Genomic DNA, 27,984 nt, shown 5'->3' with positions numbered 1-27,984 from the left:
CTCTTCCTTTTGGTCCTGTGTGTTCTCTTGCCCTCACTCCGTCCCATTGTCCGCGGGCTCCCCTGGTTTGCTGAGGTTCAGGTTTCACTGATTCAGGCCTCTCTTCCTGCTTTTGGTGGCTCGGGCCGTGGGAATTTGGTTTGAATGTATTCAGCACTTGCTGTCGCTGCCTGATAAAAAGGGCTATTTCTGTCCCCTCTCTCTGTCAGGAGAGATTTTCTTCATCTCCTTACTTTTTTCCCAAATTTTCTGTCTCCTCTAGCATTTTCTTGTCTTTTTCTATTGGCCTTCTTCTGTCTTATTCTTTCCGCTACTTCAGTATTCTCTTGCTTCTTTTAGTGTTGATTTAGCTTTCAGTATTATTTATAAAAAGTACACATAGAACAAAGTTTAATACACTGATACAGCACAACAGAACTTATTAAAATGTCTTCTTAATACCAAGTACTTTTTCTGTGAATTGAAAAATATTACAATACCCAAAATGAAAATGTGTCACTTACCTGTCTGTCCCATGTCATGTAAACTCCCAGAGATCTCTTTCTGCATTGACTACGTAAAGCAAGATGGCTAATGCGTAGAAAATGCACATGAGAAAGCCTGACTGAAAAAGGCATGTGTGGCTGTATCAAAACTGGAGCATATGATGTACTTGAAACATTAAATTGGGGTGTTTTCCTGAATCAGGATTTTAGATTCTTCTTAACCAGGTTTGATCCTGCTCCCACAGCAGGAGAAGAAGAAAAGCTATCATCAAATAATACAGCTTTCAAATCAAGGAAAGGTAGAACATAGAACAGAGAAAGAAAAGGAACAGATAGGAAGACAGAAGATTAAGTCTTCTTGGCAATGATGCTCAGCAGAACACCACTTTACCTTCATCTTTTGTGTGCCTTAGTGTGGTTTTCCAGGACAGTGGTTGGAAGATACATTTTTATAAATTCTGAATATCTGATGAAGCGTTAGAGTAAGACAAGGAACCTGGAATCTCATGACAGTATTTTACAGAGTCAGGTTTCAGAGCACAGTCACTATGAAAGGTTGTTATTGCTCACCCATAACTACCAGCATATCAGGAGTAAGTCAAAGTTAAATAGAATCATTTCTTAGATACCAACAAAGGGATACATTTTCATGAAGTTACAAGCAAATTAAAACAGGAGGCTACAATAAAACATGTAAATGCTCTGTGCTACAATAGTGTATCCTGCAAAAAGTGTAATTACTTGTCTAATGGGGTGCAAAAGTTAAATCTTTATGACCTTTTCCATTTGCTGCTGAAACAAGCAGAGAAATATAAATGACTGATGGAGAAGAAATGATTCAGTTCATTCAGGTAAAGCTCTGTGTGAAAGATCAAAGTCATTTTTTTCCCAACAGTGTCCTATTTTGAGTCTTTTCCCGGCTCTGCTTCATGTAGAATTTATATAGTACAACACGAAACGGGGGATGCATGTTGGGCTTCAAAGCACGTTCTTCCTCCTCTGCCTTGAGCCATCTGTGTGGGGTCAGCCTCCTGTTCAGGGTGAAGCAGCGTGAAGGTTTCCTAGGAAGCTTTAACTGTCGAAATCGCTTGCCAGGGAGATGGAAGTCCTAGCCATTTACCTTTTCCCTAACTGAGCCCATATGGCAACCGTAGAGTGAAACAAGCCAACTAGGGGGTGGCCAAGCTCGCTCAAGCTGTTTCACACCAGTAAGCGAGTGAGTTGGTGTCCCACAGTGGGGCCATCGCACGGCTGGCAGTCACACTGCCCGAATTCGGGGACTGTCGGGTAATTCACATCCCTGGGTGATGAAGAAGAAGAGCTCACAGATTCTGCCACGGCTGGTGTTTACATTGGGTCTTAGGAGGAACCAGTTACCCAGTTTCATCCTGTAAAGAAGCCGGGGGGCCCTGTAGACAGGCACCATTGTTAATAAAGGCACCCCTTAGTTTTGGCAAACAAAGCCAGCTCTGGGCTGTAGAGCGCTATGAAGCTTCCCAAACATTCAGCAAATACATCTGGAGTGTCACAACATTTTTATGCAAAGAAGAGCTTTCTGACTGAGACACCAATCACCAAACAACAGGCATTTTTCCTCAGAATTTCCTTATAATCCAGTCATTCACTATCACATTTGGTGTTTTTTCTACTTCTCTAGCCTCAGAATAATAAGCAGGATTCCATCTGACCACACTTCAGATCGATCAACATCATGAAAGGCAGATTTTCTTAAATACTGGTTTGAGGGGAAAGTGAATTTGTGCAAGGACACACATACCTTGAGATATATGAGCCAATCGGCTTAAAATGTTGTTTTGCCCTGACCTGACAAGGCTTGCTGTCTCTGGCAACACATAATCTCTTTTAATAAACTACCAGGAAGGTGATGGCTGTTTGAAAACGCTTCTAAACTGCAGTTCATCTCAAAGGCTGACACCTTAATAGAAACTATACCGTCTCTTTGGGAACCCTCTTACGAGCAGATATTAATAAGGGTTGTGTTGATTCAGGAGAGAAATGGATAAGGAAAGACTCTGAATCAACTTGCTGTAGGTTTTGTGCAGAAGTTTAACAAATGGTGTGGCGAGGATTTTAAAGCAGATGCTGCCAATGGAGATACCTATTTTACTTGATAAAGTCATGAGATTTTGTCCTGCACATCAATATGTTTTCCTAAGAGCGTGCTTCTCTATTCGTCACCGTCAGCATGATTTAAAGTTGTGCATTTAAGACTCAAGTAAGCTTCTTTGCAAACACTCTTGAGAATAGGATCAAAATGGGAAGAGATTACACGTAATCTAATTATGTTAGGTTCCATTTGAAATCCTCCAGTATGAAAATTAAAAGAATACGACACAGCTATAGTTCATACAGAAATTATATGAGCATGTGTAAACGAGACAACCTGAGAAAATGTGTGTTGGGTATACAGCAATGTTTGCTTTAACGAATGTAAATCTGAGGACAAGAATGGTTTGGTGAACTAAAAATAAATTGTAAGAACTTTACTCCCTATGTCATTAATGGGAAACTACGCTTTTCCTCATATTATCTGGCCACAGTTTCTATGAAAAAGCTGGCGATCAAATGATCTGCATCAAAAAATCAGCACCAAACATGACATTTGTCAGCAAGGCTGTGGCTGGAGCAGCACTGACACGGAAGATTAACATCTGTTCACAGGACAGTGAATATCTGTTGCCAAGTGGTCTGTACATTTACACCATAGCATTCACTTTATGGTAAGGGCTGCAAGGACATCCATACTCACTAGAGACTGTTTTGAGTAATTCTTCATTTTCAAAGTCTTTTCAAAAACACACAAGTGAATTAAATTCACTTTGGCTGTAGGATAAGGAGAGGTAGTTTCACTGAAATTGCACCACCTTGGTATCCACACTGAATCAGGCCTCAAATTATGTCTTACAGAATCACAGAATGTCAGGAATTGGAAGGGACCTTGAAAGCTCATCCAGTCCAATCCCCCTGCTGGAGCAGGAACACCCAGATGAGGTTACACAGGAAGGTGTCCAGGTGGGTTGGAATGTCTCCAGAGTAGGAGACTCCACAACCCCCCTGGGCAGCCTGTTCCAGTGTTCTAGTTCCAGTGTTCTAGTTCCAGTGTTCTACAAGTCTGATATTCATGGGTGCTCCAAATCTGCTTGGAGAGGACCTAGAAAATGCTGTAGTCTCACTCACCTCATTCATTAAGTGGTTCAGATGATCTGGTAGAGGCTCAGGTGCAGTATTTCCCCTCCACATCACCACCAATGCCCTCGCTCCGTGATGAAATTCAGAACACGACTGTGTTTAGTTTGTCACATGCATTTTGGAGCGGGGGCTGTCCTACCTAGGCATGGGTCTGGACCCAACTTCCCAAGCTGTTCTGTGAGATTCCTCAAAACTGGGATTGTAGAAAGCTCATGAAAACTTCTTGTCCAGCTCTATTTCCATTATCCTGCGTTACATCAAAACTAGCTTCAGAAAACAGGTTCCTTTCTCATTTTGAATTTGATCTACGAGCTCAAGAAGTTTCCACAAAGTCCCCTTAAGAAGGAAAAGGTTGCATTTCTCAGTTTTTTCTCTGATTTTAGAAAATGGATCAAGCTACAAAATCCTGACCTACATTTTGCCCTGCGGCACAGGACTCGCATTCTAATTCACTGTAAGACTACAGATCATTTGCCGGGCTGTTTCTAGCCCAGTTTAGCACATTTGGGCACATCTTGAGCTTGCGTTATAGTCCGGGTCTGTCTCACGACAGAAGAGCAGCGAGGCAATCCTCATGTTATGTGCTCTACAACCAAAAGAAAAGAAGTACATTTAAAACAATTAAGTTCTGTACCAGTTGCTGGCCAGATGGTATTGTGAATTGTTGCAATTCATCAGCAAAACAGAGGAAGGAAGTGTTTTAAAGCAAGATTATATTATTTTCCTTAGGTTCTTATTATGAATTCTTCCTGAAGTGAACTTTCAAAACTTGAAAACCCTTCCAGAGGGAATGAATGGAACAGGGCAAACCGGAGACTCGCTGGGGAGTAGTTAAAAACAAGGGAAAACTATAGCATGCCAGGGAAATAAAGGAAGAAGCGATTACCAAGTTTTCAGTTTGGGAAGACAAACGGAGAAAAACAAAAGTAACAGAAAAAAATAAGTTGTGCATAAAAGTATATGGTGTTTCTGTCTTCATAATAATTATAGATTGGAAAGCACCCAGGGTCTTCCCTCCCCCTGGAGGGAAATAAGCCTGAAAGCTGAGAAAGCAGATAGGGCAAGCAGTGATATATTCCCCATGTAGCGAAACTGCAAGATTTAGCAAATTACTGCCAAGAAAGTGCCTTGAGATCCTTAAGAAAAAATGCTGAGAAAAAATGCACTTTATTTTTGCTGTCACTTAAGAAACAAAATACATTTGAAAGCCATGAGAAGAAATGTGTCTTAAATGAAAATGACCCCTGACCATTAAGTTCACTCCAGTCAAATAAAACACATCCTGTTTTTCTAACTTTTTTGCACAGGGCAGATCCTGGTCTGCATACGCTCTTTCCAGCCAAGGATTTGACCCATAGCTGAATTTTAATTAGAACCAGAGAAAGTGATGGAAAATACAAGGTGCTGCTCTCACTTAAGATAAATGATGATATCTATGTTTGGGGAAATGCAGAAAATGGACTAAGTTCATCATACTGTCTCTCAACTAAAATTAGTTGGTACAAAGTGTTTAGAAGTTCTCTGGCAGGCCCAACGTATCCACTGTATCTGTTAATTAAATGACACACAATTTGTCACTTAAAATACATCCTGAACTTCCCATACAATCATGAAAACCCAACACACAAGCTGCATCAGCCTTTTCTTGATAATTTGGTTCTGGGATGTCTCCATGGGATGAAGGAATCATTGGTGACATCTCACCCTTATTGTGCAGAAAAGAATATTTATTTTCTTTGTTTTTCTCCTTGTCTATATGTGGCAGAATGCAAACCCCCCCTCTCTCCCCTTCCCTCCTTCAGTATGGAGGAGTGGGCACATCTCCTCTCTTTCTCTGCTACTTGAGGCTAACAGCTTCTTTTGTTTGGCCCAGAGCACCCTGGCCAGGGCCATTAGGAGAAGGGAGTGCTGAGGCGCCAGTGAGACGCTGGGCACCTGCAGCCAGTGTGGGGGATGTTTGGAGGCTTCAGGGGCACCCACAGCCAGTGTGGGGGGTGCAGAGAAGCTTCTAGAGTGCCTACAGTCAGATCTGATCAGATAGAAACGGGATTCTCGTCGAGACTCAGCGCATTGTGTGGGTCTCTCGGAGCACGAGCAAGATGCTGCCGCCGAGAGCCCCCCCGGGATGGGGACTGCGCTTGCCTCGCCACCACAGATGCGAGTAAAGCTTCTTGCAGGATCGCGAGTATATGTATACTTTCCGTGCACATATGCACGTGTAACTTTCCGTGCTCAATACAAGCATGTGTAAAATTAATTCTCGCAGGATTGCGAGTATATTTATACTTTTCGTGCACATATGCACGTATAACTTTCCACGCTCCATATGAGCGCGTGTAATATTAATCCTTGCAGAATCGCGGGTGTATTTTCCTTCCATGCACATATGCACGTGTAACTTTCCGTGCACATTTGCACGCGTACTTTAAATCATTTCCTCGCACAATCGCGAGTGTATTTTCCTCCCGTGCTTCCACATAAGCACGGGTAATATTCCGTGCACATTTGCACGTGTAAGTAAATTAACCCTCGCAGGATTGCGAGTGTATTATAAGTTTACCCTCGCGGAATCGCGAGTGCACACTGTCCGTACTCACTACGAGTACGTGTATCTCTTTTAAAATAATCCTGCACCGTGTTTAGGCAAGTGTGTACTCCTCCGGGACTGGGGGACGGCTCCGGCATTGTTTTGAGTGAAGCCACGTGCATGCACACTGTGGACCGCCTGTTGTATTAGTTGCTGCCCCTTAATAATTTTCCTCAACTGATATCTGAACCTTTATTTAAGTCACTTTTGGAGTGCTAAAACCCTGTTTCTCACTGGTTTAATAAAAGTTGGTTTTGGACCTTGTTGTCCCTTAAATTAACCTACGGGGTGCCTCTGTGACACTAGACTTTGTGGAATTGCTTGGAAAAGCCTGGGATGTGCAGAGTCTCTGGGCAAACCAAAAGGTGTATCTAACCACCTTTTTATGAGACTGCTTATCCAGAGCCTGCAGAACTCAGTTCTATGGCCTGTTCCATGCCAGAAGTCAGATGAGAGGATCTCATCACCTAGTAGCCACATAGGGTAGGATTGATCTCACATAGCCTGTATGTGCCTGTATGTAAACTAGGTGTCTAGGCTCCCGTTCTGGTTGCTGGAGGGCTAGTGAAAGGTGTCTAGGGCATGATTCACCTCATTATAAATCAGACACTTATAGCTGATTGGACTAATCATACCCTAAGCTCCACTGACCAGCTCATCATTGATTATACTGGGAAATTACTCGATAAGCACTTGCTCAGCTTTAGACGTCTGTTTTCTCAATGCCAGAGATCAGGTTCAGTTTGCAGTTTGAGACACCTAACAGTATGTGTCTTCAAGAAGTGAGTTAGATATCTCAGGTTCTTTTACAGATAATGGTGATCTGATCAATAGTCAATGAATCTTGAGCGCTATCAAGCCAACCAGCTGTAGGTACCTCCTCCGGCCGCGACGGGAGCTCCCACAGCGAGCTCACATGGAAACACCTACGTGCAGACACCTAAATTTAGGTGTCTTAATCTGCGTGCTGAGTCTAACCTTCACATTAGGTAAATAAATCTGTTTCCAGTCAACTTTGTAGAAACACAGGTTTAAAATCCAGATTTGAATAACTTTGATGAACTAAATGGGGAGAAGTAAACAGTTTGGAAAATATAATATGAAGTGCATTGAGAACTGAATATAAACCAGTATAAGAAACAAACAGGAATCTGCTTTGCATGTGTCGTATCTTGTATTTAAATATATACATACCTCCTACTCAGCTGTTCGGATGCCAGAACAGGATCTGCCTTTGTAGAAATAGATCAGGATCATTTGTCCTCTTCATGATTATAAGCTGATTATCTATTTTTGAGTAGACAAAACACACTTTGTGATCATTCTTCCTTACAAGGAAATGTTTACCTTGCATTGAAATCTGCTGCCTGGCTGATACTTTCAGTATATATATATATATACATGTGTATATATACACATTAACAATCTTAAGGATTCTCAATACATTAACAATCTTAATGAATCTTGGTATTTCTTTTGCAAAGGTGTTAGTGTTTCAGGTGATGACAGTGTGTGCCCATATAGGTCTAGATACTTAGCATTTAATACAGTGTAAAAAAACAGGCACACGATCTATTTTTGCCAGAGATGGTCTATGTAACTAAATGTTTTCAATGCTAATTAAAGCATCCTCACACAATGACGATGAGTGTTAGACAAATACCTTGTAATCAGGCAGCACTCCAAATCTGCCTCTGTTCACACTGGATATTGCTGATAATTATCCTCTTCCCAATCATATTATCACAGAAAACATAACTGGAAGGGACATTGAGATGGGCTCATCCACTGCATTCTTCTACCCCCAGCTGGATCAGCTGTACCTTAAGTTTTTAAGCAAGGATACCTTTTTATTAAAATAATATCTTGTTCTTTACTGTTTTCTTTGCAGGATTGCACATTCTTTTATTTCCTTTTGGGGAACTGGAGTTGTTTAGATCAAAGAAATATGTCAAAAAAAACCATACTGCTTTTTGACTTGTTCAGAATCTTGGACAGAAAAGCAGCTACAAATTACCTGTGCAGACAAAGAAAGGAGACTGGCTCTTTTGTCCCAGCTGTCATGTTTGGACATAACTGGAAGGGGAACAGTGTGCTTGAGGACATGGAGAGGAGATTTATTCTTCATTGAAATCCTACCTCTTTCTACAAAGAGTAACAGAGTCTCTTAATGATAATAACAGGCTTCCAGAAAACTATTTCTGAGCAATATTGAGTTATACAGGTCTAATAACCGGAATAGGACAAAATTATCCTCTTGGATGCATGTCAGTCTTTTTTTACAAAAGAGTGGAAGCTGTAGGTGTGCAGCTGAGCAGGATACAGTTCACAGCCTGCAACGTTCCTCGTACCTTCCCATGGTGAATCAGTGCGAAGCTATAAAAAGAAAAAGGGGATTCCTGGAGACAAATTCTAATCCCTGCTCTAGCAGATAGGAGCAGATGGAAGCAACAAGCAGACAGCTCAGTGTGTTACAGGAGAACTCCATCAGCAGAGGACAAATCCTGAGGTGGCCTAGAGCTGATGTAGTAAAGAAACAAGGGGGCATCCAAACATCCCTGGGTTTATATCATGTGATTAATGAGGCTGTGAGCAGCCAGATTTAATTTAAAACCAGCACTGCAGCTGCTCTAGTTTACCTTGTAGCTTTAGTTCCTAAACTTGAAATCTGGGCCAGTATTATCAACACATGTCCCTCCATGGGTGCTGTGGTTTTCACTCCTTAAGCCTGCTTAAAAAGGAAGTTCAGAAAGAAGAAAGACAAACAAAAAGAAGCCAAAACACTATAGGTGTTCTGGCTCCCATCTAAAATGACCGCAGTCCCCATTTCTGGGAGAACCAGGTCTCAGATGGGGAAAAAGCAACTGCCAAGGCAGGAGTGACAACCACCCCCAGAGCCGTTCTGCTCTCTGGCTTGACTTTCACCTGCGTTCACTGGTTGGTTGTTCCAGCCCCTATGCTCAAAATCTCCTTACATCAGCTTCATTCCACTCCTGCTACCGCTACTCCAACAATTCTTTCCCTTTGTATTCTTGTGACATATTGCATCACCAAAATACTGCATAACCCACATGCTCGCTATCAAATTGCAACCTTCACTTTTACATAGACATTAAGCTGCTTTTCTCCCGCTCTGAGCTTTTTTGGAGCGGGGAGTACAGTGTCTCTTGGGGAGGAGCCTCGTACTTTCTCAGCCTTAGGCACTCAGGTAATAAACATGATTTACCTTTCTAATGTCCCTGTAATTTCACTTCTGTGGATTCATCCAGACCTAGACAACTGATTAATGTTAATGTGCACTAAAGAAAAGTAGTTGGTCTTCTACAATCAAAAAGCTGCACAATTATGCACTTATGCTGCTCTGCAATTTGGGAAGCACCGGGGAGCCAAAGTGCTGCCCGAGTTCCATTTTGTACTCTTGTGGCTCCGAGACTGCACAGACGTTATTAGAGCTGCAGATTCAAAAGCTGACAGCAAGTTTTCATGAACCATCATGAGCTGCCACATCAGTGCTTGAAAATTGTTGTGCAAGGTCCAGAAAACCTGCAGATGGAAACCTGGTGCTGGTGACATCCGTAAGAATCCACCCACCGACTTCAAACAGGGCCGAGATTCAACTGGTTTGCAAAGTCAGACACTTTTCCATCCTCAGCAATTCAAATGAAACTTCATGCCACTGTCAACAACCTAATCTGTATGTTCATGAAAAACACGAAGAACTTGAAAAACTTCACAGCCACGATTAAAACATATTTTGTTTACCTTAGATGTCCAAATGTATGCTGTTCGTCTCGCTGAAGGTTCCTGCTGAGAACAGTAGTATTAGCGTGCGAAGCACAGAAGGTGCTCCTGAAACAAGATGAAACGAACACAAAAGGAATTTAAATAAAATACTAGCTAGAAATGGTCTTTTTTGGCCTCCTCCAGAACTAAGCACATAAATACTGATGAAGGAGAAATGCAGGTAGCCATGCTTTAAAATAAGTGATATATTAAGCTACATTATCTTAAAGAGATAACCAAACCCTCATATTTTGCATACTGTATAGATCTAATTGGACAAATATCGTACTCAGATTTAAGTAAATGAATGTAAGTGGGATTAAGTAGGATGTAAATTGGGGTAGCATTTGATCTCCTTGCCTCTGATGAGAAGAGAGGGGGAAATTGGTGTGCACGTCTCTCCTGCTGCATTGTGAAGCCCAAGCACAAGTTTCTCATACAAGTGCAATGGAAAAACGACAATTAAAACCAAGATAAACTAGTCAGCTGGCTGTTTAAAACAAATGGAACTCTAAAAATTCACTAATGTGATTCATTCATTAAAATGTTCATTGATAATTCATCGGACTATTGCCATATTAAGAATCTTTCCAGCACTAATCAGCTCTCAATAAAACAGTTACATAATGATGCAAATCTTTAGTTTACTATCGTGTTGCTGTTGTGCAGGAGTCTATTCTTCATGGAAACAACAGCATAATTTTAAATGTAGGAGACTAACATTAGCGTGGAGGTTATTGTAGCCTGAAAACACCATCAAAGTGTTTCCTGCTATACCTGACAGCAGGTTGGGGCTCTCAGTGCTTTTAAGTACCCACCTCTCTCAAGAACACCGATGGCTGGACAGAGACTGGAGCCCCAAATTATCACCCCTAACAAGAGAAAAGCTGCAGAGTTCACTGGACAATCACCTGCCGTGTTTGACCTGCCCAACCCCTGCACTCTTCACACCACAGTCATTAATTAATGGAGAGGACGATGGACAGGACGGGAGGTGTGGTGGGAGAGTGAGAGGGGAGGTGACGCAAAGTGTTAGGAACGTAGCAAAACAAGTTATTTCTTCTAGTAAAGAATGTTTTCTACAAATTTTAATTCAGTCACGTGCTGTCACAGTAACCTAGAGTTCCTCTTAGAAAAAATGCCCTCCCTTACAGCCTGCGTTTGGCACATAAACACACTGTCTCAGCTTCCTTCCCTGGCCCGTAACCCCTCGCTGGGTGAGGCACACCTGGGTCTGGCTCCGAGCGATGTGTATCGACTGGCACACGCTTGCCGATTAATTGGTCGGTAGGTCACACGAGACAGATGATCTCTGAACTTATGCTGCAGCTTTTTCCTCGTAGTAAGCATTCATTTTTATCTTTTTGTTCTCCTCAGCAATAATTTTCCTGCAACTTTCAACATCTCTTCCAACCTCCTTGACAGATCTGTGTGACTGGCAGACATAATTCCCTGAACCTTTATTTTTTATCCTTTGCTATAAAAATGCACCGTTTACTTTGTGGGTTAGTATTCCCAAATACAGATCAATTTTCTTTGCTTATTATGTATTAATATTTCCTCTGCCTGGAGACAGGAACCACGAGCACTTTGACACAGAGAGTTACAGGATGTTTCTCCGCGATACCGGACAGCTGTGTTGAATCAGGCCAGCACCCCTTCCTTAGTGCCAACACGCCGCGAATTTCGCATGTGTGGCCTTTGATAAGATAAAACAGTGCGCTGAGACTATGTGGGCCAGCTGGCTCATGGGCTGAGCCCCAACTCCTACCTGGTGTTCCCTCCCGTACGAGGGAAGAAAATAACACACAAACAGTTGGCAACTTCGCTAGAGATTCCTTGTCCTGCCCTATGGCTGCTGCGTTCGACACAGCACAGGGGAGATAAGATTTAAGGTAAAATGTATGATATTAAGATACGTAAGTCACTGACAACCCATTAACGAGCAGCATTCTGGATCGAGCCCCTTGCAAGAAATGTTTCACCTGAGGACACTTTGAATCATCCTTCTCCTCTCGCCCCGGTCTGGTATTGACATGTTCCCCATTGAACTCATTTTTTCTGTGGCTCTGTCAAATTTTTTACCCATGGTGGGTTTTATCTGTGCTGTCCCCATGGACCTTCTGTCTTCAGTGGTACCAAGGAGCTGTTAACTGTAAGGATTCTGTCATCCTCCTATTTCTCTATAAAACTCACATGCATTTATAAGATTTTGTTATTGGATAAAAATCCTATTTAATTGAAAGTAAATGCATATTTTCCCCAGTTCTAGTATGATGTCTCTGGTGGTTGTTATGGGGGGAAAAGGAAAGGAATGAAAGAAAATTAAATGAGCTGAAAATTAACCAAAGGGCAGGAAAGAGGTGAACAGGAAGAGTCCAGAAAATTGAACGCATTTTGCTATGGAAAAGAAGTTACTGGCTGAAGTGGGGACAAGGTGGGTAGAAGGTGTAATTTTGTGGTGAGAATTGTCATCTACAGACGTGGCTTGGAGCAAAGCCACACAATGACAGTGGCTGTTCCCGAGTACAGAGAGCTTTTAGGTAAAGTTTTGCTTTTGCCCTCAAACAGGAGCTACAATTTACGTCTTTCATAGCGATGTTTGCAGCTGTAACCACAGCAGAGAGGCACCAACGTTTGGAAGTGAATCCTGAGGTACAGTCAGGATGAGAGGCTTCTGGTATTCGGTTTCTCCAGCGCCGTCCATGGGCTGAGATCGGTGTCTATACCTTTTGTGTGAATTAGGGGGATGTTCACACCCTCTACGAGAGAAATACGACCCGTTTCCCTCGGTTCCCTCTGTAATTAATAGGAAAAGGCAGCCTGGAGAGGCACTGGGAGGAGGCATCTCATTCCAACACCCAACCAGCCCGGCGAGCAGGACACGTCTCTGTTGATTGCACAGGGAGCCTTCCAGGATTAATTATCTAAATTGGGAAGCTAAGGTTAGATACTCTGAGGACAGGAATGAATACCACCTTTTTTCCAAGCCTGTTATATCTCATAATTCTGATCATTGTTCACATCTTAAGAATCTCATAATTGGAAGGCACATACGAAAAATCTAATGCCGAAGCCAGGGAAATATGAATCACTTGAAAACCTCTAAGGAAGTGAGGACAATGAAAGACGAACAATGAGTGTGGGGAGGGTAAGAGAAAAACAGCAAATAAAGAGGAACAGGGATGGGTCTGGTGACAAAAGGGCTTCGTTCACCTGGTCCTCAAGCTGAAGGGAAAATAAGCAGAGCCTATTCCATGGAGCAGTGCTGCCACACAGCGACACTGAAAAAGATCTGAGCAGTAATTGTGAAAGAATTGCAGCAGTAATGACACCGGGAGCTTTATGTTTAATGTCAAAGCCAAACAGGACACTGGCTTGTTTGCTGAAGGAACGCTAAATGTAATTACGGGAGGCAGCGTGAGGATCTAATCTGAGCCTGACTGGACTGGCAGGTGTTGAGCCTGGTCCGCACATTATTACAAAATATCAATAGCAGTCATGGAGTTAAAAACTGGTTTCTAGTCCTTTCTTTTAGCATAATAATCAATATTTTTTAAAAAAATCACTTTATCTTAGAGTACCGGCTAAACTTTTCTGATAGTCTGCTATACATTAATGCTATGATAGATTTTAATTTACTATTTCTAGTAATTAAAGCCTCTCTAAAGAGAAGCCTAATATGTGAAGTATCTTTCTGTGACTAAAGTAAAGTAGAATAATTTATTTTCAAATTAAAAAACAATCAAGGCTAGGACCACAAGAAGGTTAGGTAGCAAAGTTGTATGAATCCCAGGAGTGGGCAGAGTAAAAAGCCCTTAGCTTCATGCCTTTAGAAAATCCCAGCCTAAGTGAGTATTGTGCTTAACACCAGTATAGAAAACATTAATTGTCTAAGGATACAATAAAAAAAGGTGTATGGACAGCACCCATCATGGGTAAAAAGGAACATCTGGAATATTGTGTCCCGTTCTGGCCCCTCAGTTCCAGCAGGACAGGGAACTGCTGGAGAGAGTCCAGCGCAGGGCAACAAAGATGATGAAGGGAGTGGAGCATCTCCCGTGTGAGGAAAGGCTGAGGGAGCTGGGGCTCTTGAGCTTGGAGAAGAGGAGACTAAGGGAGGACCTCATTAATGTCTATAAATATATAAAGGGTGAGTGCCACGAGGATGAAGCCAGGCTCTTCTCGGTGGCAAACAATGATAGGACAAGGGGTAATGGGATCAAGCTGGAACACAAGAGGTTCCGCTTAAATTTGAGAAGAAACTTCTTCTCAGTGAGGGTGACAGACACTGGAACAGGCTGCCCAGGGGGTTGTGGAGTCTCCTTCTCTGCAGACATTCAAAACCCACCTGGACATGTTCCTGTGTGACCTCACTTAGATGTTCCTGCTCCAGCAGGGGGATTGGACTGGATGATCTTTTGAGGTCCCTTCCAATCCCAAACATACTGTAATACTGTGATACTGTGAAAATCTTTTTTCACCTTTTCTTGAGGCATTCTGGGACGGTTCCACATCAGAGAAACCGTAACACACTGATCTACCTCTTTGCTACCAGAATTTGCAAAGCAAGAAAATAAAGTATTTTGCTTGGCCTGGATGCAAGAACAGGGCGCTGCTCTCCCTGTTATCCTGGAACTACTACACACCTGACCAGAACTAAGCAGTCCTTGAGTTTAAAAGGCGCTGAACCCCTCTGGGATTTGAATACCTTCAGCAGTGCTGAAAATCAGGTTACAAGACCCCCTGGGAATGCTGGTGTTTCACAAGAAATAATTCACATGAAACTCAGCTGGGGATATGCCTGCCTTACGTTCCATAAAATACTCCCAGCTTTTCACCGTGGCATGATGAATAGGTACAAGTGTCTTTCTGTGTGTATTTGCTTTTACCTTTCAGCCTCATCGCAACAAGGTCTGCCTTTGCCCTGCTATTTATTATATTTACTGTAGGGGTGAAGCAGGTACCCCTGCAAGGTGCATCTCCCACCTGGGCTCATTGAAAGCCAAGGAAATAAAGACCCAAATAAACACTTGTGCTCCATAAAGAAGGGAATCACAGAATCACAGAATCGACTGGGTTGGAAAAGACCTCAGAGATCATCGAGTCCAACCCTTGGTCCAACTCTTGTCCATTTACTAGATCATGGCACTAAGTGCCATGTCCAATCTCACTTTAAAAACCTCTAGGGACAGCGAGTCCAGCACCTCCCTGGGCAGCCATTCCAATGCCTGACCACTCTCTCTGTAAAGAATTTCTTTCTAATATCCAGCCTAAATTTCCCCTGGTAGAGTTTAAGCCCATGCCCCCTTGTCCTATTGCTGACCGCCTGGGAGAAGAGACCAATCCCTGTCTGGCTAGAACTTCCCTTCAGGTAGTTATAGAGAGTGATGAGCTCACCTCTAAGCCTCCTCTTCTCCAGACTAAACAACCCCAGCTCCCTCAGCCTCTCCTCATGGGTCTTATGTTCAAGTCCCTATATACTATTTTTGTTGTCCACACATGCTATGTAGCAGCATTAAAATGGAGACCCCAGAGTGCTTTATAGCAGCGAAGCACACTTGAATTTCAAAACATCTTTTCCTAGCATAGCATAATATCCTGGAAATTTCTGTAATGACCTCACAATGAAGTACATACCCAATGAAGCAGTGTTATGTCCCTTATCATCTCCCTTTTTATGTTATATGAAGGATCGATACAGCTAAAGGTTAGAAAAGCCCCATCTGGTACTTGCAATCCTGGCTCCTGGTTGTCTCCAGCTGGAAGTGTGGGCTTGGCCATAACCACAATGCTGCTGGCAAATCCTATAAGAAAAAGAAAACTGTCTGAAATGGGAAAAGCTTTTTCCAACACTTTGAAGGAGAAGGCAGCAGCGGGTCTGGTTAATGCATTGGGGAAGCTGCTGCCAAAAAGAAATATATCTGTGATGGGGGTGGGTGTGAAAGGAAACATGAGATTGTCAATCAAAGTGAAAAAGAACAGAATTTCCACAGAAATGGAAACACTATAGAAGACCAAAAGAAATCCTTAAATCCTTTCCTTGGAGATGGACAGAAAAGTGACAAGAAGATGGAAAAAGAGAAAGAAATTGAAGAAAAAAAGAAAGGTTGTAATTCACAAAGCCAGCATGACGAGGTCACTGGTCAGAGTTGCAGTGGACTGAGAACTCCCCGCAGGTCAGGCACACATATCGTGTTTGCTGTGTGCTCGCCTTTGCCGCACCGAGCAGGGACTTTGAAAACTGCTGGGATCTATTTAAGATGATCTCGTTTTATTCTAAATGTTGGTTTGGTTTTTTTTTTTTTTGCTACAGATTCCTACCACATATTAAAAGTAGATTTTGGAAGAAATTTTCAGTGAGTGACCATGAAGTACAACCAACCCTGAGAAAATGAAAATGGGCAAGTGAGGAAAGCCCAGTGCCGACCTAACTCAGACCTATTGGTGTCCTTCAACAGTTTAAAATGTACATAAAATGTACACTGTTGCTATTAGAGCCACAAGTCCCAGTGATCTGACGGGTCATTGTTCTAGGCAATATAAAATCAATAAGCAGAAAGTGCATCCCCCACACTAAGCTCTTACCATCTATGTAAGTATATATATTATTAAACACAAAATTCAAGTGGTTCTTTTACGAGCCTGATGCTCAGAACTGAAAAGCCACAATTGCCACTACAGTTGGAAGAAACTGCAGGGATTCAACAGGTACTGCTAAAAACTAGAGACACATTTGGGAACCTACAAGTGCTTTGCAAGAACTCGCAAGAAGGGGAGATCAGGAGCACAGATTTACATTTACAAGAAACCTGTATCTATTGTATTTTAGGGCACCTACTGCTCAGCCAGAAAATGGAGCGCAGACAATGAAGACTTGCATGTGCATAAAACATTTCCATTACTAACACTTTCCCTTCACATTAGGAAAGGAGACAGGATGAGTAGGTGTGATAATGAAGAGCAGACAATCACAACTGGGGCAGCCTGGATCTCCTGGAACAATGCTGCTTGGTCTTCGGGCCCATTGGCATCTCACAGCAGAAGAGATTGATGACGAGCTGGCTCGTGCACACAGGAGACTCCCAGACATCCCAGGGGACTCCCTGGGCCAGGTGTGAAGAAACAGAGGCCATTGCTCTTGCGAGCAAACAGGGAACTGGAGAATGAAAGAAATGTGAGACGTTATATTTTAAAGTGACATTTTCTGGAAGAACTATTTTGAGTAACTGGGGTCTGCAGAGAATTGTGCATCTCTCAAACTTGGAAGATTTACTGTGTGTCGTACCAATAGCTGGCAAAGGAGAGCTTCGGGGTTCAGCAGAAACACAGATGGAGAGAGACCCACTTCCCCAGATCCATCCCTCTGGTAACCTACGCAGAGAAACCACATAACCCCTTTTAGAAGCCTCCTGAGCTCCCTCTTAAAATACACCAACTAGATTTTAGCCATGTGGCTTGTATGGCAGGATGCTTCCACAGTCTGACTCCCTCATTTCCGGGTCAAAGATGCTACTGTTCAGCGTATACCCGTTTGCCATAGTGCCAGCATGGTTCTCCATCTTACAGAGCTTCGTGCCATCTCGGACTGCAAAACACCTTTCCTCTGGAGACAGCAGTCATAGCTCCTTTCATATTTGTTTTGCTAGACTCAAGGAACAACGCTTTTCTCATCCCCCCTAACAAAGTCTCCATTCTACGCTACTTCTGTCCTCTCTGCCCCTCTTTTAGTTTGGCTTCTTGAACGTGGATGGCCAGAAGTAATAACCAAGATGAGCTGTGAATATACTTGTATTGGCCCTAAAATACTTTGGATTTTAAAATCACGTTTGAATTTTAAAATCACCTCTTAAAATCACATTTGTCTTTTTGTTTCGTGGATGCATCATACAGATTACAGACTGACTGTAGAACCGATTATGATACCCAAGGTCTTTTCCACAACAGTTTCCAAATGATGAGCTCCCAGTGAATAAATGATGATGTTATCAGTTCCCAAGTACCTGACCCCAAATGCTGTAGAACTGAATTTCATCCCATGCCGGTTACTCTTGGCCTCAAAGTGATCTTGTTCTTTCTGCGTAACACAATTGCCCTCTCTGTTGATGACACCTTAGTGTAACAAATTTTCTCAACGTAGTCCTAATCTCCACCTCATGGTCATAGATGCAAATGCTCAGAGAAATCTGAAGAATCTGTAGCAAAAATGTCATCATTTTCTTGTACCCCTCCAACATCCCCAAGAGACTGGAGCACAAGTGTGATGGGAGCAGCTGAGGGACCTGGGGGGTTCAGCTGGAGAACAGGAGCTGAGGGGAGACCTTCTGATCTCTGAACTGCCTGAAAGGAGCTTGGAACATGGAGGGGGTTGGTCTCTTCTCCCAAGTAACAAGTGATAGGATGAGAGAAAATGGCCTCAAGTTGTGCCACAGGAGGGATAGATTGGATATTGGGAAAAATTCTTCATGGATAGGGTTGTCAGGCATTGGAACAGGCTGCCCAGGGCAGTGGTGGAGTCACCATCCCTGGAGGGGTTTAAAACACGAGTAGCTGTGGTGCTTGGGGACATGGTTTAGAGGTGGAGTGGGCAGTTTTAGGTTTACAGTTGGACTCGATGATCTTTAAGGGCTTTTCCAACAACCAAAATGATTCTGACTCACTAATGACCGCCACCTTCCCACCCAGCTCTCTCACAGCAGGAGGCCCCAGGACGTCTCACTGGTTCTACAGCCAACACTTTGGCAAAGTCACAGAGTCACAGAACGTCAGGGATTGGAAGGGACCTCAAAAGCTCATCCAGCCCAATCCCCCTGGCAGAGCAGGAACACCCAGATGAGGTGCTGACAACTGTTTCCTAATAGATGTTTAAATATGAAGAAATAATCCCCCTCCTGCCATCAGATCCTTCTGGGATCATTCCACCTTCTGAGCATCAGTACAGTGGGTGGCTTATCTTTGTTAATAAGAGTATGAGTATGAACAGCTCATTGCACACGTGAGTCTGAGCTCCCAAGCTGCTGTTTTTTCTCCTGGGCCGGCAGGTCAGTGCTCCAAAAGCACTACGTGTGGTGGGGATCACAGAATCACAGAACGTTAGGGATTGGAAGGGACCTCCAAAGCCCATCCAGTCCAATCCCCCTGCCGGAGCAGGAGCACCCAGATGAGGTTACACAGGAAGGTGTCCAGGCGGGTTTGAATGTCTGCAGAGAAGGAGACTCCACAACCCCCCTGGGCAGCCTGTTCCAGGCTCTGTCACCCTCACTGAGAAGAAGTTTCTTCTCAAATTTAAATGGAACCTTTTGTGTTCCAGTTTGTACCCATTACCCCTTGTCCTACCATCGGTTGTCACCGAGAAGAGCCTGGCTCCATCCTCCTGACACTCACCCTTTATATATTTATAAACACTAATGAGGTCACCCCTCAGTCTCCTCTTCTCTAGGCCAAAGAGCCCCAGCTCCCTCAGCCTTTCCTCGGGCCTGAGAGCCCAGGGAAGGTCTAGACCGGCTCATTCTGACACGGCCCGTCCTCCCGCTCCGCCCCCGGTGCCGATGCCATCGCGGCCCCGCCACAGGCAGCGGCTCCGCGGCGGGGCGGGCCCGGGGGAGGGCAGGGCCGGCAGCACCCGCCGCGCCGGCCCGGCAGCCATGGCCACGGCCGGGCTGCGGCGGCTCCGGAGGCCCTTGGCCGCGGCCTTCAGCAGCGCGGCGGCGGCGGGGAGCGGGCGGCCCGAGCAGCTGACGATCCGGCGGCAGGAGAGGGGGGTCCGGTGAGTGAGGGGCCCGGCCCTGTGGCTCGGAATGCGCTGATTATTCTATACTAAACCCTCTTGGTGTTTTTCCGGCTTTTTGCAGAAATATCATCTTGAACAACCCGAGGAAAAGGAACGCGCTGTCCCTCTCCATGCTGCGGTCCCTCCGGGAGGACCTGCTGCACGACGCCAAAAGCAAAGAGCTCCGAGTGATTGTCATCTCAGGTACTGCCTCATGTCAGGGCCAGAACGGGGTTAATCGGCACTATAACCGAAATCTCTCACAGAATTACAGAAAACGGGACGGGAAGGGACTCAGGTGTTCTTTTCTGTACGTGTGGGGATCCTGCGTGTGCCCTCACCTTTTAAACTCTGCTCTCAGGCTGCGATTTACAGCAGTTTCCCCTCTCACGTACTGAATTCCTCATTCTTGAACGCGACAGTCACAACTGGCTTGGGTTTTGTTATATTTTTGTCGATAGTTAACATGTCTAGGAACAAACACCATAGAAACACATTTCAAAATGTCAAGGTCATGCCATCTGTTCACAGAGCTGATGAGCTTTTTCCTTTTGTAAAAATAACCAGTAGATGAAATAATTGGCTTAAGAACTATATGTATAGAATACTTTAAACAGAACAAAAGCCAGATTCTAATGGTTATCAAGCTAAAGAAATAACATTCCCACATCCTGGTTTTCACACAGGAGCAGACTGAGCTGTGTGACTCTTTTTGCTTCTTGTGGCAGGTATAGATCGTCATAAACACAGCTCACAACTTTTCTTCAAATCTTGTGCTCTGTTCCCCTGCCCTAAGCCAAGATCAGCCTCGTTCTCTTTGCCACTGGTTTGTCACAGTATCACAGTATGACAGTGTGTTTGGGATTGGAAGGGACCTCAAAAGCTCATCCAGTCCAATCCCCCTGCTGGAGCAGGAACACCCAGATGAGGTTACACAGGAACATGTCCAGGTGGGTTTTGAATGTCTCCAGAGAAGGAGACTCCACAACCCCCCTGGGCAGCCTGTTCCAGTGTCTGTCACCCTCTCTGAGAAGAAGTTTGTTCTCAAATTTAAGCGGAACCTCTTGTGTTCCAGCTTGATCCCATTACCCCTTGTCCTATCATTGTTTGCCACCGAGAAGAGCCTGGCTCCATCCTCATGGCACTCACCCTTTATGTATTTATAAACATTAATAAGGTCCCCCCTTAGTCTCCTCTTCTCCAAACTAAAAGCCCCAGCTCCCTCAGCCTTTCTTCATAAGGGAGGTTTTAAACTGGTTTTAAAGCTCTCCCATGAAGGAGAGATCATAATATCAATACCGCAGTCACCCGTAACCTGCGGATGTAAAACATTATCTCTCAGAGCCTAGTACAGTTTTCTTCCATTTAGATATTAACCTGTAGAGTTCTTAACGAAACTTGAGCTGTTCTTAAGCCATCTCCTTTTCCTCTCCTATTTTAAGATAATCTTCCCTTGCCCCGCTTCCAAACATCTCAGAGAAGTAGGTTTATTACTTTAGGATGCTGCTGTTTTCTATACGTAGAGGAAAACACTGTGTGTCTATGCACACAAGCATGGGAGTAAGCTAACTTCACAGGAGTCAATTTAAATATATATATCTTCAATATTTCAAACAGCAGTTACAGGTTTTGTGAAACACTTCAGGTTTTTTTGGGATTATGATAGTCTGGGATTTCGCGAGCACAATTTCAATTGATTTTTTTTGGTGTAGCTGAAAAACATATTGCACGTTCCTGTTGATTTCCAATGCTGTTGCTGAATGGAATGCAAAAGAAATCTCAAGAAAATAGAAGATTTCTTAGAGAATGCTCGGAGTCTTTAACACAGACTTTGCAGAGGATTCTTCTTCAGTGAGGCACAAATGCAGATGTGATTCATTTCTAGAAATGTATTTCTGATCCCCTGAGCTGCCTGATGTTGATTTTTTTTTCCATTGTGGCCTTGAATGCCATGACACAAAAATCTTGCTGCTTATTTAGCAAAAGTTAATAATTAATGATGGGTACAATCAAAAGGGACTAACTGTATTTACTCATCTGAGAGCAGAGCGCTCCATTCTTGCTCAGGCTGACTAGTTCATGTTGTACCAGGGAGCTGTGCGGTACAGTATCCTTAAAAGAAACTGAGCTCAGAGGTGTGAAATGCCTTATTTTTCACTGAGTTAACTTGGAATGGAAGTACATCTAGGCCTTTAAAAGTGTTTATGGGTGTTACTGTGGTTAAATGTTACATTGTGGCAATTTAAAGTTGTTACAAACCCCACAAGGCAATATTTTGGTACTCTGTGTGAAACACCCTCCCAAGCTCCTTGGTTTTGACCATCAACACCTTTATGTCTTTAGCTAATAAGTTGCTAGCCCTTGTTTCTTGATTAATTCAGATGGACTTTTCCTGAAATGTTTTGCAGCTGAAGGACCTGTATTTTGTTCCGGCCACGATTTAAAGGAACTGTCAAGCGAAGATGACGTGAAGCATCATTCCCAAGTATTTGAAATGTGCGCGGAGGTAAGCGGTTCTTCCCAAGTCCCTGGTATGAAAAGCAAGCAATGATATTGGTTGAAGGAAGGACAGCATGGTTCATCCGCCAGTTAAAGCACAGACTTGCTCCACAGTCCTTTTTGCTGCTCTGCCGTTTTAATAACTGATTCCGGTGAAATAATGTTTTCCCCTGGATTTTTCTACATGCAAATAAAAGGGCTAGAATGCCAATGTGCATGTCTGTTACAGTGGGTACAGTCATGGCGTGTTCCTTAGTTGAACCAGTGTTCTTGCAGCTGAGCATTTGGGCAATGTCATTCCTAGAAATGTAGGGATACACACCTTCAAACCACTTCTGATGATGTGTTCTTTCCCAACATCGAGCTGCTATCTCAAGACCAGCTTAAACAACATCAAGCGGACAATGTGAAAGCAAGATCTGAATACATCTCTGACTTGGTGGCTGCCCCATCAGCAGAACATACATGTTAATACAAAGGCACAGGCCCAGAGGTTGGGAAGTTAAAGTGAAACCTGAAGCTTTTGGAGGGAATGGTAAAAACCCCTTTGAACACAAAAGGTTCCACTTAAATTTGAGAAGAAACTTCTCAGTGAGGGTGACAGACACTGGAACAGGCTGCCCAGGGAGGTTGTGGAGTCTCCTTCTCTGCAGACATTCAAACCCGCCTGGACACCTTCCTGTGTAACCTCATCTGGGTGTTCCTGCTCCATGGGGGATTGGACTGGATGAGCTTTCGAGGTCCCTTCCAATCCCTGACATTCTGTGATTCTGTGATTGTAACAGCACTAAAAATGACCCTTAATCCTGCTCAGTGTGACCATAGAAAGTAATTTGAAACATTTTGTTCTAGTTCCTCCAGTAATAACGGTCTCTATACACATTGTCAAGCCCATATTTAACAAGTGATCTATAAGCCAAGAGCGAAAGTTACCACTGAAGGGCCTTCTGTGTAATATGAAGCAATCACCCTGACAGCCTTGCTGGGATTTCAGCCAGGTACGCTGATCACAGAGAGGTAACCACAAATATTGACTAAAAGACACATTGGTTCCTTCATCAGAAAGGAGCCAAGGTCCAGTAGTTTAGCAGGCAGTAGTCTAATATTAATTTTGCAGTTGCAGGGCACAATTCGAGTACGTTGTCAGTGGGAAACTGAACTGTGCCTCTTGCAGGTCACAGAAAAGGAAAGATCAGGCAGAAAAAAAAGTGAAACTTATTCCATATGGCATGAAATCAAGAGTTGGTAAATTTTTCACTTTAAGGACCAGAAGAATTTAAATTGTCCTGTATGCCTATCTAGCATTTTGGCTAAATTCAGGATTAATGAGTAGTATAGCAAGCTTGACTTTGATTAATAAAGAAAAACAGCAAAAAAATAACAATGTCATCATTTTGAGTTAAAAATAAGCCTAGCTTTCTTTGTGAGAATGGCGCTGTACTGTATATTAAGTTTAGTAAGAGAACGTTATTACAAATTAAAAAATGGTGTACAAATTTCAGATTAATATTCCCGAGACCATGAAATTCAGAGATGGGGAGATATTCAAAACCCAACAGGACACAGTCCTGGACAACCTGCTCCATGATCTGAAGAGGTCACTGCCAACAAAATGCTTCTCGCAATGCAAGTTCGGGAAGAAATTCAATAGAAGAGATGAAATGACACTTGAAGTGACCCCTTTTCTGCTGTTCATGGTAGTGAGAAGTGCTTTAACCTCTCTGCCTGAGTATTCTAAAGGGATTTAAGTTTCTCATAAGTCACAACTCACTGTTATCCCCATGGAGGAAGAAGGCCATACTGTTAAATAATAATGGCACTTTAGAGGTAAACAGAAATAGAGAAAGTAATTTAGGCTTTACTTAGGACCTGACTAATATCTAGATTTGAGTTGTCTTTTCCAATGAAAAGTTGTTTTTAAACAAAGATAGAAGAACGGAGCCAAAGACTGATGAAATGAAGAACTTGACATAGGTATTTTTACCAAAGCAACATAAAATTTCCTGGACTTCATCTACTGGAGAAAGTGAAGTAGCAAATGAAAATTTGTTATCTTGCCGCTCTGCGCTAATATGAGATATTTTTTTTAATCCAGATAATGACTGTAGTCATTTAACTTGCATTTGCTATCTTCAGGCATTAAAATTGGGTGAGTTTGCTTATCCCAACTGTATGGAAAGAGAATCTGAGTTAGAAAAGTTAAGACACATTGGTCTTAACTTCAGCTATCTGAAGCTGGCTGTCCAAATGTCAAGAATTATCTGAGAGAAAGAGGAAGCATGAAAGAGTTGAGTGTGTTTTCCCATCTGGGATGTAATGCAAGCAGGAAAAATTGCTCCCTGGCAGGTAAGTCTCTCCCTGGAATGCAGAGTAAGCCTAAAAAGACATCCAGTGATTGTTTGATCGAGATCAACCCAGGCTTGAGATCACGCAGAAACCAGCAAGAAGCTGGTTTAAATTCTTGGGACAGAGACTTTTATTAAGTCAGTGTTGTGTTATGGGGCAAATGAAGGTGGGGACGGTGTGTCTCAGATACACAACTACCCACAGCCAGGAACACTAGAGCTGAAGTGCAGAGCAGCCAAGCTCCACGCAGGTCTGATAACACGTGTTGCTGCCTTTCATTCTTGCGTTTTCTGTTTCCACTGGAGTTAGCGGGACCAACTCATGCTACATAAACACAGCTGAGCAGCTACTGGAACAGCAGTGATCCTATGGATTAGAATAGGTTTTGCAGAGAGCTTACTTCTTTTACTAAACTCCAATTAATAAAGCTGTAAAATCCACCCATTGGGTGTGCGAAGCAGTTGCAAGTTTTAGAGCAGCCACTGCTTAAATTTTGTGGACTTGATAGGACAATGGATAATGGCTTTAAACTGAAAGAGGGTAGATTTAGGTTCAGTATAAGGAAGAAATTCTTCATCATGAGGGTGGTGAGACACTGGCACAGGCTGCCCAGGGAAGCTGTGGATGCCCCATCCCTGGAGGTGTTCAAGACCAGGCTGGATGGGGCTATGAACAACATGGTCTAGTGGAAGGTGTCCCTGCCCATGGCAGGGCGTTGGGACTAGGTGGTCTTTAACGGTCCCTTCCAACCCAAACCATTCTATGATTCTGTAACTGATCACTTTCTTTTGTGCACACAGGTTATGACTTTAATCCAGAAACTTCCCGTACCAGTGATTGCCCAAGTGAACGGCTTGGCCACTGCGGCAGGCTGTCAGCTGGTGGCAAGCTGTGACATTGCAGTGGCGAGTGAGAAATCTCAATTTGCTACTCCCGGAGTAAACATCGGCCTGTTTTGCTCCACACCAGCTGTGGCCTTGGGCAGATCTCTTCCAAGAAAGGTAGGCTTCATTCCCAAATTCTCTTTGTAATTGTGCAAGAAGTAGGTTCCCATGTTGGGAGTTTTAGTTCCATTGCCCAAACTTTGTTTTACTGCAGTAGAACATTCAAAATACTTCATCGCAAAAGACATCTTCATAACTCTTTGGATTGGGAAAAATAATAAAGGGATGAACTCCATTTAGGGAAAGCAGCTTCCTACTGATGTGATTCCAACCAGCATGAACTCAAAGCAGCAGCGCACCAGCTCAGCAATCCCTTTCCTTTCCAGCAGGCAGCTTTGTGCTCTAGACAATGATGTTCTCCCCTGATGAGGACTCCCCTGCAAGTTCAGGATATCGGTCCCACCAAGGTGTCAATTCTTGCCAGGCAGTGACATTTCACTGCCAGCAGGATCTGCCTGGGTGAAGATCAAGAGGCTTTAAATAGCATCTAAAACCCTCCCATACTTTCGTCCTGATGTATTCCCTACTGATTGTGACTACATGTCTCTCACTGCATAAACAATGGTAAATCAGCCTCTCCAAGCCCAGCAGGGCTCTGCTGAGATGCAAGGACTTAACTGGACAAGTCCATTTGCTGGATAAAAGCTTCAACTTCAAATTTCCCATTTGTAAGGCCATCCTGTTCAAATATAGTCTGTCTGTGTTGTTTGGTTTTTTGTTTTGTTTTGTTTTTTTAAGCGTGCTATAGTGTACACTTATAACTGCTTCTGAATTAGTATTTCTGGGGTTTATGATTACCTTTTCAAAATGTGTGAGATATACTCTTCTCTGACCCACTTTCCAAAGTAGCAAGAAAGTTCCCTACAGTTCTCAGGATTACTGATTTTACCTTTTATCAAATGAAATGTTGCATTGTTTGTAGCTATCAGAGCAAATACACTAACGAGGATAATCAGCTTTTATCATTCAGGCCATTGATCAATTGCATCAGGAGTCATGGAAAAAATTCTTATTGATATATAACATTGAATAGTCACTGAGTATTTGTTTTTCTTTCTAATTTGAAACTTCAAGCACAAGATGCTGGAAGCAGCAGGAGACTGAAATAGATGTGGCTATGAAACAGACACATTCAAAACCACCCCAACCAGCCTTAAACTAAGGCAGGTGTTTTAAAAAACTACATATTCACATAGTAAGTCTTTACTTATCTTTATATGTCCAGCTTAAAATACTGAGTTCAGTCATTTGACGTTGTGGACCATCCACATCTCAATTTCTACTGTGATTGTTAGAGATTGTGGGCTTTTGAAAAGAAACCCAGAGGTGTCGGCAAGGACAGCTGGAATCAGCGGGCAGGTTTGAAGAAAGGCCAGCTTTAGACCAGGCCGGCTTTAGACCAGGCCGGCTTTAGACCAGGCCAGCTTTAGGCCCAGTCCTGCTCTTTGCCAAAACTTCTTAACACTTCCATGGCAGTTTAAGAGGCCAAAAGATTTAAATCTTACATTTGTCAGAACAGTAACTTAGACTCGAAGGAGGAAGCTGGATTTCCCCAAACAAACGGAACCAGTAATGCAATTGAATTGACTTAATACAATGTTTTATCTTGTTCAGGTGGCATTGGAGATGCTTTTCACGGGTGAACCTCTTTCTGCTCACGAAGCATTAATGCACGGGCTTGTCAGCAAGGTGGTACCAGAAGACAAGCTGGAAGAAGAGACCATGAAAATCTCTCAGAAGATATGCGCGAGCAGCAAATCCGTCCTGGCTTTGGGGAAAGCCACTTTTTACAGACAGATGACACAGGATCTCGATACTGCTTACAAAATCACTACTCAGGTCATGGTTGACAATTTGACTTTGAGAGACGGACAGGAAGGTATAGAGGCCTTCATTCAGAAACGGAAGCCTGTCTGGTCACACTCTCGGGATGAGAAGAAATGAATCCTGTTTCTACCCTGTTTCCCCAAAAATAAGACCTACCCTGAAATTAAGCCCTAGCATGATTTTTCAGGATTTTTGAGGATGTTCAAAATATAAGCCCTACTCAAAAAATAAGCCCTAGTTACAGTTAATTTTAAAAGTCAATTTAAATAGTGTCCAGTCAGCTATACATGTAAAAAAGTAATACGTTTTGCAGCAAAAATTAATATAAGACCCTGTCTTATTTTCGGGGAAACATGGTAAGCTAAACTTAGCTGTGCTTTATGGTTCTTCACATAGTTGCCTTTGGGAACTCTATTTTTGCTCTTACCAAAAGTTAAATCTCTTATATATGCCAAAGCCACAATAAATTTTTTTCTAAGTATATAACAAATGTTAAGAATGATCAAACCAATTTTTTTTTTTTTTTTTTGGCAT

General features: G+C 43.1%; 1 protein-coding gene and 2 long non-coding RNA genes across 5 annotated transcripts in view; 2 read left to right on the top strand and 1 right to left on the bottom strand.

Annotated features, from left to right (window-relative positions):
* Positions 1 to 27,984, top strand: part of LOC135578323 (uncharacterized) — a 262,971-nt gene that overhangs the window by 62,558 nt on the left and 172,429 nt on the right. The window lies entirely within an intron of this gene.
* LOC110364583 (uncharacterized) overlaps positions 844 to 27,984 on the bottom strand; it is a 34,882-nt gene continuing 7,741 nt past the window's right edge. The window contains exons 5-9 of one of the 3 annotated variants that reach the window (XR_010469824.1): positions 15,706 to 15,872; positions 10,045 to 10,131; positions 7,477 to 7,569; positions 3,684 to 4,281; positions 844 to 1,894 (exon numbers count right to left, since the gene is read on the bottom strand). This is a non-coding gene — a long non-coding RNA (uncharacterized LOC110364583). Of the gene's footprint in view, positions 4,282 to 7,476; positions 7,570 to 10,044; positions 10,132 to 15,705; positions 15,873 to 27,984 lie in introns of all 3 variants that reach the window. The other 2 variants (XR_010469822.1, XR_010469823.1) reach the window with 2 other exon arrangements.
* ECHDC3 (enoyl-CoA hydratase domain containing 3) lies at positions 19,646 to 27,940 on the top strand. The gene is made up of 5 exons (XM_065050184.1): positions 19,646 to 19,831; positions 19,917 to 20,038; positions 22,243 to 22,340; positions 25,480 to 25,680; positions 27,238 to 27,940. The coding sequence occupies exons 1-5, from the start codon at positions 19,710 to 19,712 to the stop codon at positions 27,565 to 27,567; spliced, it is 873 nt and encodes a 290-aa protein (XP_064906256.1). The 5' UTR covers positions 19,646 to 19,709; the 3' UTR covers positions 27,568 to 27,940.

This window comes from Columba livia, chromosome 1 (assembly GCF_036013475.1).
Source record: "Columba livia isolate bColLiv1 breed racing homer chromosome 1, bColLiv1.pat.W.v2, whole genome shotgun sequence".
NCBI classification, from domain to species: Eukaryota; Metazoa; Chordata; class Aves; order Columbiformes; family Columbidae; genus Columba; species Columba livia.
Note: the sequence above shows the minus strand (reverse complement) of the source record. Positions and strands in the feature narration are given on the sequence as shown.

Excerpts from the sequence above, each read along its gene's own strand:
- ECHDC3 (XM_065050184.1), top strand. The coding sequence starts at position 19,710 with ATGGCCACGGCCGGGCTGCGGCGGCTCCGGAGGCCCTTGGCCGCGGCC. Across the intron at positions 19,832-19,916 it reads CGGCAGGAGAGGGGGGTCCG|AAATATCATCTTGAACAACC; the intron begins GTGAGTGAGGGG and ends GGCTTTTTGCAG. Across the intron at positions 25,681-27,237 it reads GCAGATCTCTTCCAAGAAAG|GTGGCATTGGAGATGCTTTT; the intron begins GTAGGCTTCATT and ends TATCTTGTTCAG.